Source organism: Rhinolophus sinicus, linkage group LG09, assembly GCF_036562045.2.
Source record: "Rhinolophus sinicus isolate RSC01 linkage group LG09, ASM3656204v1, whole genome shotgun sequence".
Lineage (NCBI taxonomy): Eukaryota > Metazoa > Chordata > Mammalia > Chiroptera > Rhinolophidae > Rhinolophus > Rhinolophus sinicus.
In genome coordinates this window covers 50,864,767-50,881,459 of record NC_133758.1, presented here as the reverse complement: position 1 = coordinate 50,881,459, position 16,693 = coordinate 50,864,767, and the positions used below count along the sequence as shown (strand labels likewise).

General features: G+C 32.4%; 1 protein-coding gene across 6 annotated transcripts in view; it reads right to left on the bottom strand.

The window, feature by feature from the left end:
- ANKRD12 (ankyrin repeat domain 12) overlaps positions 1-16,693 on the bottom strand; it is a 135,662-nt gene that overhangs the window by 66,809 nt on the left and 52,160 nt on the right. For 4 of the 6 annotated variants that reach the window (XM_019712592.2, XM_074340361.1, XM_074340357.1 and 1 more), the window contains 4 exons: positions 15,224-15,292; positions 10,978-11,124; positions 6,803-7,003; positions 4,732-4,874 (listed from right to left, as the gene is read on the bottom strand). In XM_019712592.2, the coding sequence (XP_019568151.2) occupies positions 4,732-4,874; positions 6,803-7,003; positions 10,978-11,124; positions 15,224-15,292 (560 nt within the window). The remainder of the gene's footprint in view (positions 1-4,731; positions 4,875-6,802; positions 7,004-10,977; positions 11,125-15,223; positions 15,293-16,693) is intronic. The other 2 variants (XM_019712593.2, XM_074340360.1) reach the window with 1 other exon arrangement.

Below are 16,693 nucleotides of genomic sequence, written 5' to 3'. Positions count from 1 at the left end.
TCATTAGATCCCTCTCCCCCCGCCCCCCACCACCACCTTGGCTAGTTCAATTTCCTGTGGAGAAATCTTTCAACTCATGTCTAAAGCAATAAGCCTTACTCTCAGCATTCTGGCTGCTGAAAGGAGGCTGGGTCTTAATGTCCAATAGGTTTTACCTATTTAACTCACACTTAATCCTTACCTCTCAACTGTTCTGGTATGTCAGACCAGAATACATGGTTTATACTTGCCAGGAAATAAACTTCTAATCATCTGCCAGGGCGGGAGAGGTGCAATTATCTGGCTGCGTAGAGTTAGGAGGGGGATATGAGGATCAAAAGGCTTTTTATCCTCGTTTTCAGTTCTGTCTTAACAGGCACTTCCAGAAGTACCCAGTACCATCAATTCCAGAGCTCTAGTTTTTCTGTGATTATGTGCTGGAATGGCTTTGGTTTCAATTTTCTTGGATTTTCTAAATCAGGCATTGGTAAATTTAGTTTACAGGCGAAATCTGGCCTGCCAACTAAAAATAGTTTTTGTATTCTTGTAAAAGGGTTGATAAAGGAGAAGTACAGAGGAAAGAGAGAAAGAAGAGGAAAGAGGGAAGTGGGAGGAGGCGGCCATGGAGGAGGCATGTGGCTTGCAAAGCCTAGAATATTTATGATCTAGCCCTTTACAGAAAGTTTGCCAAACCCTGTTCTCAGTCAATAACCACTCATTCCTCTAATTTCCATCTCCCCAAATATTGCTTTTCTTGTTTCCTCTGTTCTCTGTCCTTGTGAGCCTGTGTCCTTTACAATTTCCCGTCATTTTAGGGATTTGAGAAGGTAAATGAAGTTAAAAAAAAAAAAGTAGTTATAAATTTATAGCTAATTTTATATTTATAATAACTAATTTTATATACAGAGGGTACCTAAAAATGCATACACATTCTAAGAAAGAAAAACTGTATTAAAACTGTAGCAATATATAGGTTGGTGCAAAATTGTGGTTTTTGCAATTATTTTTAACCTCTTACCCTGCAATTACTTCTGCACCAACCTAATATAGCAATAACAAAAGATGAATACAAATCATGTTTGACTTCTGCAATTACAAGAGGTGCTCAGAGTGGTTACCATCAATGTCCATACACGTCTGAATACTGTGAACTACTGCTTGGGCAATGTTGACCAAAGTGTCCACTTGTATACATTTTTTTGGCATCTCCAGTATTTATAATTTTTTAAATTTAATTTTATTATTTAATACCACAGTGAACATCTTTATATAGAGAAAATTTTTCCATTTTCAGGCTTTCTTCTTTAGGCTAGAGCTCTAGATTGAGAAAAAAGAACAGAGGATCTTGATACTGCTGAAAGCTTTCTATACCCATCAGGAAATAATAAACAAATACTACCTGCCTATGATCACTTAGGGGACAGTTGGTTCATTCAAACATGTTATAGAAACCCTAACCCAAATAATCAATACTTGATAGCTCATCTTATGCAAATAATTATTTATTCTAAAAAAGATTTAAAGTAACTTAAAGTTGCTTAAAACATAGAAGGCAATCAACTTAGCAGTAGATAAAAATGATCAGACAAGAAGAAAATAAAGATAGGTAGCTAAAACAGAATTAGGAATAAAGCTATTATAAAAATGTATACCATGAAATATTCTGCACTTGCAAAAGGTAGGCCAAAGATTAGGTTCTTACTAAACTAAATTAATCCTCTCTTGCTCTAAATAATTTACAACAGATTACAGAACTGCTATCTTTCTGCTTCTGCCCCTTAGGAATGTTTTATGGATGGCTGAAGTTGTCATGAGTATTCTGAGTAAAAGAAATCCAATTCTTTGGTAAAGACTCATAATACGGGGGTGCCAAAAAAAATGTGTGCACACTTTAAGAGATGTTATTTATGTATTACTTTTTGAAATTGAATTGAATTACGTAGCAATGTGTAGTACAATGTTCGCTCAAAAGATGGCGTTAAACAAATGAAGGCTAGCGTCATTCACTGTATTATAATTTTAATAGTTTTTCCTTTCTTAAAATGTGTATACATTTTTTGGCACCCTCTGTATATAGTACAGATATACACAAATGAGTTTTTGGTGGCTCTCTTTTCTCTCCACCCCCTTAGGCACAAGTAAAAGAACAAGGAGATAATAGTTCTCAATAGCTCTGAATTGACTCCTACTATCCTAGGCATGTTGGTAGGAGGAAAAGCAAAGGTCTCTTGAAAATAGCATACCAGTCTCCCTCTGGAGAGAGACTGGAAATAGTGTTTGAGTCCCTGTAAGTATATGAGCTCAAAGGTCAGATTCTGGAAATATTTTGCAGTTATGTGCATATTTAGAAACTTGTATTCACAGAAACATGTCTTACAAGTCACAATTCTTTAACATTACATTTAGAAATCAGGAAATCTTTATCATATTTAAAAGAAAACCATTTTTGATGAACTATCAATACTGGTATTAAAAAAAGGGCAAAAAGTATCATATTTAAAATATTACTGCCAGTAAATACTTCAGTTTCTGATAAAATCACTGGAAAGGAGAATGTACCCTACATATTGTCAGGCCTTATGAATTAAGTGTTTGGCATTCTGTCTATTCTCAGTCAGTTATCTATTTATCCATCAATCCATGTACCTACACATGCATCCATGCAGAGTTTAAGTGTTTCTTATTTGGTAAGTGTTTCTTATTTGGTTCTAGGGGGTTACTAACACAAAACAATACAAAAAGTTTATAGCATGGTACAGGGCGATGCAGGAAACAGACAAGTACATTAGCAAAAAATAATGTAGTAAGTGCTATCATATAGGTATGTACAAATTGCCAAGGGGGCACAAAAGACTGGTCCAATGGTAAGCAAGGACCAGTTTAGGAAAAATAACATTTATAGGCTGCATTTTTCTTCAACAATAGAACTTTGTGAATCATGAAAAATACCTTATATAGTATTTATTACATAAATTAAAGATGAAGAAATGAAGGTTCAGAGGTGAAAAGTATTTTGTTCAAGATCACGCAGTGGATAAATTGGCCAGGCCAGAATTGAATTCTTATCTATATATCTTTACTCCAAATCCCATTTTTCCCCCAATAAGGCAGAGAATGTTTGCTGCTAAGGAGAGGAGAAAAAGGGTGTTTTTCAGTCATCTTGTCCAGGCACACTACAGAGAAGACCACCAGTCAAAAAGTTCTGTAAAGCACAGATCTTGTCAACCAGGCTTTTTAGAGCTTCATTCAAATATGAGTAAATGGAAGTCAGCAGAAGATCTCTAATTTGAAAAATACACCAAAACAGAGAAGTAACATGAAGGATGTTGGGGAAATCCAAGACCATGCAGGGAAATAGAACAAATCATTTAATTAGTATCCTTGGAGAGTTAAGGTGGGCGCCAGGAAACTGGAAATCTCATGAAGAGACTGTGAGAATCCCACATGGGATTAATGGTAAAGCGATATCCCAAGATAGCATCTGTCCTACAGATCACAAGAACTAGTCCAAATCAGAGCAGGATACAAGAAATCTTGTATAGAAGGATATGAGAAATCACAGAGGTATTTCTCAAAAATAAAATTGATTAATGTGTTTGATCTTATTTAGACTCATTTTACAGTTACATCAGAGAGATTAAGGAAGAACAAAAATAGATGCATAGAAAACTAAACAAAAATGGAACAAGGCAATATATTAATCAGTTAATAAAGATCCAAAAAAGAAATAACATTTATGGTACTCTGTTTCTGAGCAGCAATCAATATTTAATAAAACCCTTTGCAGGAGGTCAATAAATAATGACTAAAAAGAAAAAAGTAAAATAGTTTGCATCTTGTTTAAAATACAGAGTTAACTACTAGAAGAAACACCTACATTAATTGCTTTTGGTTAAAGGTACTGGGAAGTGGGGAGGCATGAGAAGGAGCCAGCAGTTATCTTCAACTTTCTAAACTGTGTGCAAGTATTCTTTGATAAAAGTTAAAATTAAGTAGAAGAGAAAATCTATTTATTTGAAAAACAAAATCCTGCTTTAGAACCACCGCTAATAACGCTCCAGGTTGATAGGCTCTGGCTGTACGCAAGTTATAGCAATGGAGTTAAGCATTAAACACACTTAAAACATGAGCTTCATTACAAATAAGAATGATTTAGCTTTGATATTAACATGCCAGAGACTGAAAATGCAAATGGAATTTAAAACCCAGCATGGTTCATATTATCACAGCAAAACAAACACGATGTTTTAAAGATACCATTAATGTGTAAGCATATATAATCCTGTTTGATTATATCATGTTGTTACACACATAAGCCACCTGACTATATTAAATAAATAATGTCAGCTAAAATGCAGGAATAGATGTTATGTATAGAGGGATCATTAAATATTAACAAGTCTTAAAAAAAAGATACAGTAGAATACCGTAAAATTTTTACGGTAAGGAAAATTCACTTTAACCACTACATCTAGTTATCGGACAGAACGGCCTTCAAATAAAAATTCTGCCAACCTATTTAACTATCAAATTAAACAAATTTTATGAAAAGAAATTTATAAAAAAAATTTTATAAATCTGACTATGCTAGGACTTAGCAGTTTAAGGGCAGGAAAAAGAAACTATAGATGAGCTGATTAGGCAATGAATGAAATATGACATGAGATTGTATGACTAAGAGGTGAAATAAAGTACTCCGGGCTAAATTTATATTTTGAAAATGTGTATTATTGATTTTTCTATCATACTTACATCTCTGTGCCCACTACTAGCAGAATCATGGAGTGGAGTGTCATCATCTAATCCTTGTGTGTTAACATCTGCTCCAGCTGCTATAAGTATCTTAGCAACATCATAATATCCAACATTGCAAGCTTCGTGTAGTGGTGTCCAACCTAAAGTTAGAATACTAATTTAACCATATGGTTCACTTGTACTAATTCAATATATATGCTTTTTATATACATAACTATGTGTGAAATAGTGATTCTAAATGCACATAGTACATAGAAGGTAAAAGGAGTGACAAACAAGAACTAAATATCTAAGAATACCACTAATTTTACAGAAGGTTCATTCATGATACTATTTCCACTGACGCTAAATTATTTGACGAAAATATTAAACATTTAAACTTATCCAATAAGTATAAACTTGTTATAATTTATAATCATCTAAACTACGGAAAAAGAACGGAAAAAGGAGGCAAAATATTAGTAAATTTGTAAGGGTCTTTCAGTAAAAAAAAAAAAAATCCCCTATGTTTTTAAGGGCTTTCATCTGTTAAGTCAATACAATCTTTTCTGAAGTTAATACTTACTTTAATGGGAATAAATTAATCATTTTAGTTACTCTTATAATAAAAAAGTTGTATGTTCATGAAAGAAAAATTAGAAAACAAAACAAAACAGAAAATAAGCATTATCCATAATTCCACCACCTAGATAATTTAAATAATTTAGCATAAATCCTACTAGATTCCCTCCCTCTCTTATTTATAATTTTAAAACAAAACTGGAAAGACTGTTTAACCTGTTTCTTTTACTTACTACAGTGAAAATAATCCCGTGTCATTACAGTTTTCTACAACATAGTACTGCACTGATTGACTATACCATAATTTATTTCAACAAGCTATTACTGGGTATTTAAATTATTTCTAATTTTTAAATATTAGAAACAATCTGCAACAAATATCCTTACAACTAAATCTTCATGCATATCCATGATTAAACACTTAAGATAAATGCTAACAAGTGGACTGTTAGATAAATGGGTAAGTAAATTTTTTTTGTTTCTGATAGATAATATCAAGTATTACTCTAGAATGGATGCTGTGCATTTTAAGTCTCATTCTTTAAAATAGATCCTGTATATCACTCTTTCCCCCCTTCAAACCAAATAGAAAAATAAATTCCAGGTGTATTCTAGTAGGGCTATGTGTAAAAGCAAAACAAAAACAAAATTTGGACATTAGAAAATATAGGGGTATAGTTTTACGATACAGGGGCAGAAAAGGCCTTCTTAAAATACCAAAGAATCTATAAATGAAAACAATTAACTGATATGATTACTTAAAAAGACTTTAGTAAAATAACACTGTAATAAAATTCAAACACAGCCACAGCCAGTGCAAATCTTTACTTAAGACATTAAGTAAAAAAGACAGGTTGTAGAACTACAGCCTAGCATAGATAATTTGATTTTTTTTAAAAAGCCTATATATATAAATGTTTATTTTATACCTATGATAATAAAAATACACAGAAGTAACCTCTGAATTGTTAACAATAGTTGTACAGGAAAGAAACTGGAGAGAGGGAATGGAGGTTATCGTAGTATATGAAACTAAAGACAATTTCTATATTGTTCCCTGCAAACTTTTACTGTTTGAACTCTTCACAGTAAGAATGTATCGGTATGGTATTTGAGGAGTTAAAATAAAACACCACCACCATCCCCTTCTAGTCCTCATGTTCAAGTTAATAAATGTTCTTGAAAGATTTATGAATGAATTAACTACTCTGAAAATATTATATAACTCTAATTCACCTAGAATAGAATCTAAATTGGATAAAGAATTACATAATAATCTTTCAACTAAAATTAAGTATTTAAAAATTTGAGTAATTACTGACGGAATTGTAGCAGAGCTCAGGGTTTTAAGTACACAGTAAAATAATTTGGTAATAAAGTAGTCTTACAACTCTTTCATTTCAGCAGGAAGAATAAAGAATGTAGATTAAATTGCAAACAGAATCTGTTTATATGATAAATTTTAAATTTTAGTTCCTAAGTATTAGATTTTAATTACTAGTCTTACCTGCAAAATCTTTCACATTCACATTTGCTCCTAAACTTATTAATTCTTTGACTTGTTTCACATCTCCTCGAATAGCTGCCATATGTAAAGGAGTTTCACCACGTTCATTTCGTTTATTAACTTTATCTTTTTGTCGAGATGAGGAACTGGGAGTTTTCTTTTGGGCTGGTGTTGTTTGTGATGGATGATTTGGTGTGGAATCTATAAGAAAGAAGAAAGTTAACAAAAGCTCTAGGCTAAATATTTTGTATATTCATTTAAAGGCTTTTATAGGTAATGTGCTAATTTCCTGGAGCAGGAAAGTATCTTCTCAACCTAGCAATCCAAAACTTGACTAAGATGATATATTAATTTGATCCAAGTACATGGAGCAGATCTTCCTTTAGGTTTATCAAATGTTGCATGAGCCTATGTAGAAAAAATGTTTTATTCTGTCAATTTACAAAATTGGCTTCAAATGATAATAAAGTATCAAGTATGCACCCTAAATGTGTTTGCTCAATGAATAATTTGATGAACTGCAAAAAAAACGTATTTTTCATGGCATATTATATTATTATTCTAAGACATAGATGAAATGACAGTGATGGCTAGTGTTCACACCTCTGACTCAGACAAAGCACTGGGGTTCTATTCTGGTATTGAGTGCAAATTAAGGTCATGGATGAAAATGAAACTTAAGATCCACAAAAAATAAAGATGGTCTCGAAAAAGGCCTTGAAAAAGTGGGTGATAAGAAAGAAAAAAATGTGTTTTGCTTTGGTTTCCATCATTTGATTTTTGTTTCAGTTTCTATATCAAAAACAAGAAAGTTAAACTAGATGATGCCCAAAGTCCTCTCCTACCCATTGCAAAACTACCAGGGAAAATAACATAATAAAAAATTGGTTTCTTAATCAGTTAAGGATTCAAGACATATATACAGTGTTAATAATTAATTATCAAATTTACAACTATTTAAGAGAAACAATTGCTCTGAGAGAAATATGTCTCTGGAAATAATTTTCTAGTAGTATCATCCTTTACTCAATAAGAAAAAAAATTAAGGTTTACCTTCTGAATTTTAAAGTATATTGTGTCAGTGTTTCCTATCTATGTCTATAATGTACACTCAATAAGAGAAAGGATCTTATCTATCTTATCACTGTATCTCGACAGTTGAGAATTTCTCGGTACACAGTGGTACTCACGCACTATTGGTTGAATTAATAAATGAATTTTATCTTTATAGTCAAATTATTTATTAAGAAAATTAGCTGTTGAATTTCTTAAAAACAATGTATTTTTTAATTCACACAACTTGCAATATAGAAATTTTTGTTAGCCATACCAAAACAATATTCAAACACACAAAAGTACTACTATCCATGTGGCAATCAGGTTAAACAAAACAAAAACACGGAAAATTATGTAACAGATAAAACAATGAACCCTAAGCGTGCGCGCGTGTTCTCTCTCTCTCTCTCTCTCTCTCAGTGTGTGTGTGTGTGTGTGTGTATGTGTGTGTGTGTGTATATATATATATATATATATATATATATATATATATACACAAAATGGCGAACAGCTTGATATTTCAAAAGCTTTCCACTCTAGTTCTACATATATTAAAGTTGACTAAGATGTACCTCCAAATAAAAAGAACCAACTGCAGAACAGCATTATAGTATAATCTTAGTCATATTTAAAAATAAACTATAAATAAAGATAAATATTTCCATGTTTATAATGTTTAGAAAATTTCTAGAAGAAACTGTTAATGGTTGTTGCCTCTCAAGGCGGAGCGGTCACTGAGATGAGGGAGGACTTTAATTCTTGAATTTATTCTAAGGATAAAGGCTCATGGTAGAAAAAAATCAGTTTTAAAAATTAAGTCTTCTGGGGAGGCCGATGGCTCAGTTGGTTAGAGCATGAGCTCTTAACAACAGGGTTGGTGGTTTGATTCCCACAAGGGTCAGTGAGCTGTGACCTCCACAACTAGATTGAAGACAACGAGCTGCAGCTGAGCTGCTGGAGGGGTGGCTGGATGGAGCTCTCAACACAAGGTTGCCGGTTCAATTCCCACATGGGATGGTGGGGCTGCGCCCCCTGCAACTGAGATTGAAAATGGCAACTGGACTTGGAGCTGAACTGTGCCCTCCACAACGAGATATCACCTCACACCAGTTAGAATGTCTATCATCAACAAGACAAATAATTAGTGTTGGAGAGGCTGTGGAGAAAAAGGAACGCTTATACACTGTTGGTGGGAATGCAGACTGGTGCAGCCGCTATGGAAGGCAGTGTGGAGGTTCCTCAAAAAACTAAGAATAGAATTACCATATGACCCAGCAATCCCTCTCCTGGGGTACCTACCCAAAAAATTTGAAAACATTTATCTGTAAAGATATATGTGCTCCAATGTTCACTGTAGCTTTATTTACGATGGCAAAGACATGGAAACAACAAAAGTGTCCTTGATAGATGATTGGATAAAGAAGTTGTGGTATATATACACAATGGAATACTATTCTGCCATAAGAAAAGATGAAATAGTACCATTTGCGACAACATGGATGGATCCTGAGATTATTATGTGGAGTGAAATAAGTCAGACAGAAAAAGTCAAGAACCATATGATTTCACTGATACGTAGTATATAAAACTGAAAACAACAAAAGAACAAGACAAACAAATGAAGAAACAAAAACTCAGGCACAGACAATAGTTTAGTGGTTACCAGAGGGTAAGGGGGGAGGGGTTTGGTAGATGAGGGTAAAGGGGATCCAATATATGGTGATGGAAGGAGAACTGACTCTGGGTGGTGAACACACAATGTGATATATAGATGATGTATTACAGAATTGTACACCTGAAATCTATGTAATTTTACTAACAATTGTCACCCCAATAAACTTTAATTAAAAAAAATTAAGTCTTCCCATCTAACTATTAAATGACTCAAAGTCAGTGTTTTACAGAAACATTTAAAATTCTAACACTGTAAAGTATCTTTAATTTGGCCGCATTCTTTTCCAAGTTGGAGGTGGAAAGATGGAAGGGTAATCAAAACAAGATGCTCTACTTAAAAAGCAGGAAGCCCTATCATGTTTTCATTAGTGAAAGATATTAGGTACACTCATGTTTTAATGGAAACTATGACACATACAAACTCTAAAAATTTTACCATGTTGTCCCCGTTTTTTTAAAAAAGAGCCAACACAGGAAAAATTCACTGGAAAAACTGTCCTTTTCAATGCATTTCAACAGGGTCTGTTATGGCATCCAAAGATGCCTTGAATTCAGAGCCAAAAGAAATTTTTTCTTCTTTAGACAAGTGATTTACTTTCTTGTATCAATCAAAGAGAATTACACAACTTAAAGTTTTTCTCTTGTGTTGTTAGCTGCCAGAATGCATAGCTAAATTCAATGCTCAGTAGTAATAACTATCTCAGCCCAACTGTCTGGGTTTTATCTACCCTTTTAGCTCCTTTTAATAAATTAGCAAGTTGGTTGGTTTATTCCCATTTGATTTGGTCCTGCTGGTAAGTCATCTTCAATTAGTTTTGGAGGGCACAGTAAATGAATAAACACACACAGATGTAGTATAACACCTTAATTAGAAGGGTAAATGAAATATGAGATAAATTTACATAACATACTACAGATATTTTTCCTTTTATAATAACCAAATAGATCCTAAAGATTAAACAATAAAATAACAATAAACATGGATTAAACTCTTGCTTCTAAAGGAAATAATGTGATAAAATTGTCAGTTAATAGTAAGGTACTACAGAATAGAAAAGTAAACTATATACCTAGAACTATATACCTAGAAGCAGCTTTACAGAAACTGGGGTAAAAAAATTCTTCAGTGAGATAAAAGCACAGTTCTGCAACAGATTTCTCAAGGTGACTGACCCATTTTTAAATTACCCATTTAAGTTGACAAATATTTACTGCATGTCCACTAAATGCAAAAATCCCTGCTCTTGTATAGTCTCTAATCTAGTAGAGGATACAGACAATAAACAATCATCACACAAATAAATGTAAAATTACAAACTTATGTTACTAAGAAATTCTGACTAAACCCAATAAAAATTTAAAGTAGTTAAAAATAATTATTAAAACAAAGCTACAGTCTGAGGAAAACTAAGAATAAACACGAACTCAGTGGTGGTAAATGTCACCTGGACTGTTGTCTCTTGCTGTCATCTGCATAAGAAGTGCCATCTGCTTTCGCTCTGAAAGTGGATAACCAAAAAGAATGCTAACTGGCGTGGACTTCTTATTTCCAGCTTCCTTTTTTGTTTTCTTCTTTTCTGGACCTTCTTTCTCTGTAATTATTAATAAATATGAAAGAATTTGAAACAAATATAAGCACTCAAAAGCAAAACATAAGACGACTTTTTAAAAACAGATGTTAGACATGTATATGAAAAACATGTATATGAACTAGCAACAGAGAAAAGAACACTAGACTTTTATTGTATTACACAAGCAATTTTATTTCTGAATGTTTTGAAAAACATATTCTATTGTTTTCAGAAAATTAATAACATTTGGAAATTTATTCCTAGTAAAATTTGTATTTTAAGATTTGTTTCATTAAAATTTAATTTCTTCAACATTTCAAATGTTCCTCAGTGTATTACATCTTTGAAACTTCTCTTCCATTCATTACAATTTTATTCTTCTTAATTACTGCTAAACCTATATAGCAATGTTCCTTCAAATTATTTCCCTAATTCACTAATGAATGCAATCTTCTAAGAAATATTTTATAAGACAAGTCTTAAATACAGAGTAATTATTGAAAAAAAGCACCAAATTACTTTATTCCAGTCAAAGAAAGTTGAACAAGGAATGATATTAATTAAAGCTAAAAATAAGCAAATTAAAGATTCCGTGTGGCTGTGGGTGATGGTGGTGGTGGTGGTGGTTAACAGAGATCCTGCAAAGATCCAAAAATAACTAAGGATTTTTCCAAGAGGTTTGATCCATCAGTCAGCTCTCAGACTTAGCTATTTGAGAAATGCTTTGGCAATGCAGCCAGCATTCTCCTTTTATAATAAGCGAAAGGAAATTCAGATGAAACTGGATTCCACAGGTCAAAGAGATACAGATGTTTGTTCGTTCTTGAGGACTTCTCTGGCAGTTAATTCAGGTGGCCCTTGGAGAGCCAATGCAGAGAGTCTGCCTATTAACTGTCCAGGCATCTATTTCTTGGGAAACCTTATACAAATACCTGGGATTTACTGATCCATGTTTGAGGGTCCCTGCAGAAAGGGGCTACAAAAACAAAATTTAAGAATAAATGTAACACATTTAAAAATAAGTGGAAGAAGGGAAGGCTTAGCCGTCAATACTGTGGTGTTTTTAGGAAGATGTGGCCAGCAACTAGACTATTTACTCCAGGAGATAATCATTTATTAATCTAGCAAGTTTCAAGAAATTAATAAAAGTTTGATATTATTTAAATACTATGAAATATTATTTAAGGAATAAGAACTTAAAGTAGTAATTCTTGCAGTGTACCACTTAATTAGAATATACTGGCATCCTAATTGACTAAAGAAATCAGAGGTCCTAATATTTAAACTCTGCTGCTCACAAATCACTCAAAATTCAATAGCTCCTGAACTATTCATTTTATTGATACTTGATTTTACATAAAACAAAAAGTCAAGATTTACTTAAGTCAGTCTTTATTAACAATTAAATCTAATACATTACTTTATTTTAATTTTCATTTCATTATTATTAATGATCCAATTTAGTATAAATCCAGTTTCAGCAGTATTTCACCTAACTTACTAAATTTACTATAAAGCCCTAAAGAGGTCTTTTGGAGAAGCCCATTTTTTCCTGAAACATACTTTCTCCTAATAATGTTCTGTTCACTTTGGTTCTCTAGCATTTAATGAGGACCCACAACTGTTGTTTTAAGGGTTTTCCATCTGAGTAACGAATCTTTAAATATAATGAATGTACTTTCACTTGAATTTAAAATATTTAACCTTGTGAAACTTTTATAGAAAGTAGAAAAGATGCATTAAGGAAAATAAGTAAAATCTAGTAATTGGAGGAAACAAAATAAGAAAACTACATAGCATTAATCCTTAAAATTTATTTCTAAAGTTTTGGGAAAAATTTGTCTTTTATTTTCTTATTTGCAAAACAATTTTTTGGTTTTAATCACATTTTAATACAGTTTTAAAAAGAATATGCTCTAAATGGTATATATTCAGTTTATAGAAAAAGTGAGACACTTATACATTATTAGAATTCCTGCTGCCAAATAATTAAAGATAATCATTACATTTTGAAAACCAATAAACAAATTGGATATACTCCAAATATTCAAGCAAAAATTCAAATTAGATACTAGCATCCAATCCAAATTCTATTTCTTCTTTAATTGATTTTAGTTATTTGTCCAAGTTCATGTTTTACGTGAGATAGGAAAAGAAGGTAAGTGAACAGTAGCTGGTGTAAGATAGTTAAGTTAGAGATAACTATAGACCATTCTTCAAAATTGTAAGTGTTAGATCAACATGTCCCAAAGTGTGCTTTTCCAAGTTTAAAGCAGTCAACGAAACTTTGGCTATTTCGGATCTATCTGTAAAGAACTTATTTCCTGTGACCTGTCATAAGTAAAAAGTGATGATATACTACATATTTGAAAAAGTTAGGTACTTTTCAAGTTTCAGTAACTTAAATGTATTCATCTGTCTGAATAATGGGTCAGGATTTTAAAACTTAAACACAGAATACTGACACATGTACTCATTTAACAGTGTACTACAGACCTGAAATTCCACTCAGCCACCCTACAGATTTTAAAAGAAAAATCCAAGTGAATCACTTATGACTAAAGTAAAACAGAAATGGACCTTTCAACAATCCCACATTCTTTATTTCAAGGTCAGAGGTTCTTTAGAAATACCGGTATAGAAATGTCTAAGTCTTACAATGTTGAAAATAATGTTCTTTTCAGGTCTTGTCAGAATAAATAGGAAGATCAACATTGTCACATCCCAATTAAGTGTAGAGTATATTAAGGAGAAGAGACAAAATTGTTTTTCTTGGGGAACTGGTTTATAAATTTATCAGTGTCTCAAAAACTAAATATGCCATTTTCCCACAAAGCAGTCACTGTGTAAGGAATGAAACAACAAAGCTACAATTCAAATACAGATGAACGTAATTAAATCAATCATATTTGGAATGTGTATACTTCAATTCTGAGAAAAAAATGTTGCCATTACTCTCTGGTTCTAAAATAGCTGCACAAATCTCTAACAGTTGGGTGCTCGTATCATTTGATTTCCAGCAAAGATACTCAGATGATGGACGGCTTCATCACATCAGCTCTTTCAGGTACATCCTGACACTTATGAATCCCACTTTAGAAAAGTACATCTAACTCCAGAGTAAGTGTAAGTCTCTTAAATTTAATGCTGATGATAGACATGCCCCTACTCTCCAATTTTGATAACCAAGTACTACTGTCTTATCAGCTCAATTAACAGCTTTCAGAATAATTTTAAGAATAATTATTTGGTTCTACACCACTCCCACGAATTTATAAAATAAATACAAAGTATATCAGAAATAGAAGGTTTATTTTGGATTTTGTAACTAAATGTCGTATGCTGATACTTAGGGACTAAATAATATTTTACATTAAAAAACATTCAGAGATAAGAATATAAGTCCATTTAAAAAAGATAACACACTTAACTAGTTTTCACAAACTGGAAAATACATTTACTCTTTATTTTAAAATAATATTTATATATTCTCTCACATTCTTTCTATCTGGAGCAATTACGAAGCATAATACCTGGTGCCATGGCTGAATAGAGAGGTTCTAACACCGTTAATGTAATGGAATTTCTCCAGGGAATGTAGTATTTAAAGTCATTTTTAAATTCAACATGGGCAGCAAAGTCAATCAAGAGTTCAACTTGAAAAATTTCTAAAACTTGTTTTTTAAAAAAAACACTGCATAATTGAAGAGTAAGATGGCATGCTCAATCAAAACCAATACACTGCATACCTTGTAAAGACTATACAGCAAAAGCCTAAAGCACCCTGCGTATCTTCCCATAGGGGTCACTGCACTGAACAATTCCAAGGGGCAGACATTCACATTATTTTCTATGTGAACGGTGCCCCCATGTTGTGCTGTACAACACCTGAACAGCAGTATATAGCAGTCCTGCTTATAATGTTCATACATAGTATGTGTTGGATGTGATGCACTAGATATCTTAAGTAAAAGTTGGAAAATCTGGTGTCATCATGTAGTTCACTTATTCAACCCAAGAGACCTATGTACTGGTTTGAAAAGAAGTTATTTATATACAATAATTAATTGTAAGTGTGACAAACCACTGGCTAAACAGGAGCCCCTAATAATCTAATTACCTGAATATGTCCTGTAAGAAGATATAAGTCTCTCCCCCCAATTTTCACTTGTATGTCCTGGATCTGAATCTACAGAATGAGAAGAAACAGGAGAAAAGAAAAAAAGCACACGAAGGGAAATGCAGAATTCAACAAACCAACATTTTTCAAAAAGACCACTAGTTATTTAGTCAATGATAATTCATTGTTTTCCCAAAAGGTTATTTTTAGGGTAAAGCCAAAAGTACATTTAAAACATAGGTTTGGCCAATACCTAACATTTCAGTTTCTTCAACTGGAATAGTAAAGTTAAGAAAGTCAACCATATTGCAGTTTGCAATAGATATTACTAACGCTGCTTATTAAAACATATCATGGCCTTTGAGGATATACAGTTTTTCAATCCCTGAATAATGATAAAAGATGCAGTACTCTGTTTTTCTGTTTAGAATTTGTCTTTAGAAAACTTGAATAATGGACTTGAATCACCCTTTTTGTTATAAGAAGGCCAAAACTACTCAGAAGATAATAGAGTACTTTGGACTGAAGTATCATTCTAGACCACAGACCTCTCTATAAATTATATACATTTCAAATGGTATGAATTGCTGCACTGACCACTACTGAAGACCTGTTAGAAAGAACAGCCTGAATCAAAATAAGTTTATCAGCTAAGATAAGAATTTGGAATCTTGCCTAACAATTCATGACAGATAGAGAATTGACTTTTGGCAATATGACCAGAGCAGATACTTTTACTTATAAACAACATGCCACTTTAACTCACAATATTATTATTCTGATATTCATATTCTTAATTTACTGACATGCACTTTTCTTTCCAGGATCATTATTATAGACATGATTAATAAGTTCAATTAGGTATAAGGAAACAAAAGTGTTAAAAAAAAAAAGTTAGAGAACAAGCAACCCCTAAACATAGTATTAAAGATCCCGTAAGCCTAAAAGTTTAGTGATGAGAAGCCTCACTCAATGGAAAGGGGAATCATTACTAAAATAACATTTAGACCAATTCTAAAGCAAGTGGGTATATGGACTGAATGACAAACTTTTCAATGAACTTCTTTTTCAAAACTGAACGCATTAAATTAGCAACTAGAAGAATTCCATGAAGAATGTTTAAAATTTCATTCATAGTCAAGCAAATATACAAAATGGTCTCCATAGATTATACAGCAAAGAAAAAGTGGCAACCAGTATTGCCACTGAATTAAATGGATTATTAATTATTAATTCAGTATGGCAAACTGAATTAAATGGATTATTAAAAGGAGATCATATTATTGTGACAGATTAAAGCATAGTGGATAAACTGAACTTTGAATTATATTAATTAATATAAGAAAGTAGTATAACAGTTCATCTAAAATTTCCTTTGGAAATAATCAACCTACCCTCACTCCACACACCCTTTGGAGTTCACGCAAATAAGTATGTTTATGCTTGGGGCATTTGAATGTGTGTTCTGTA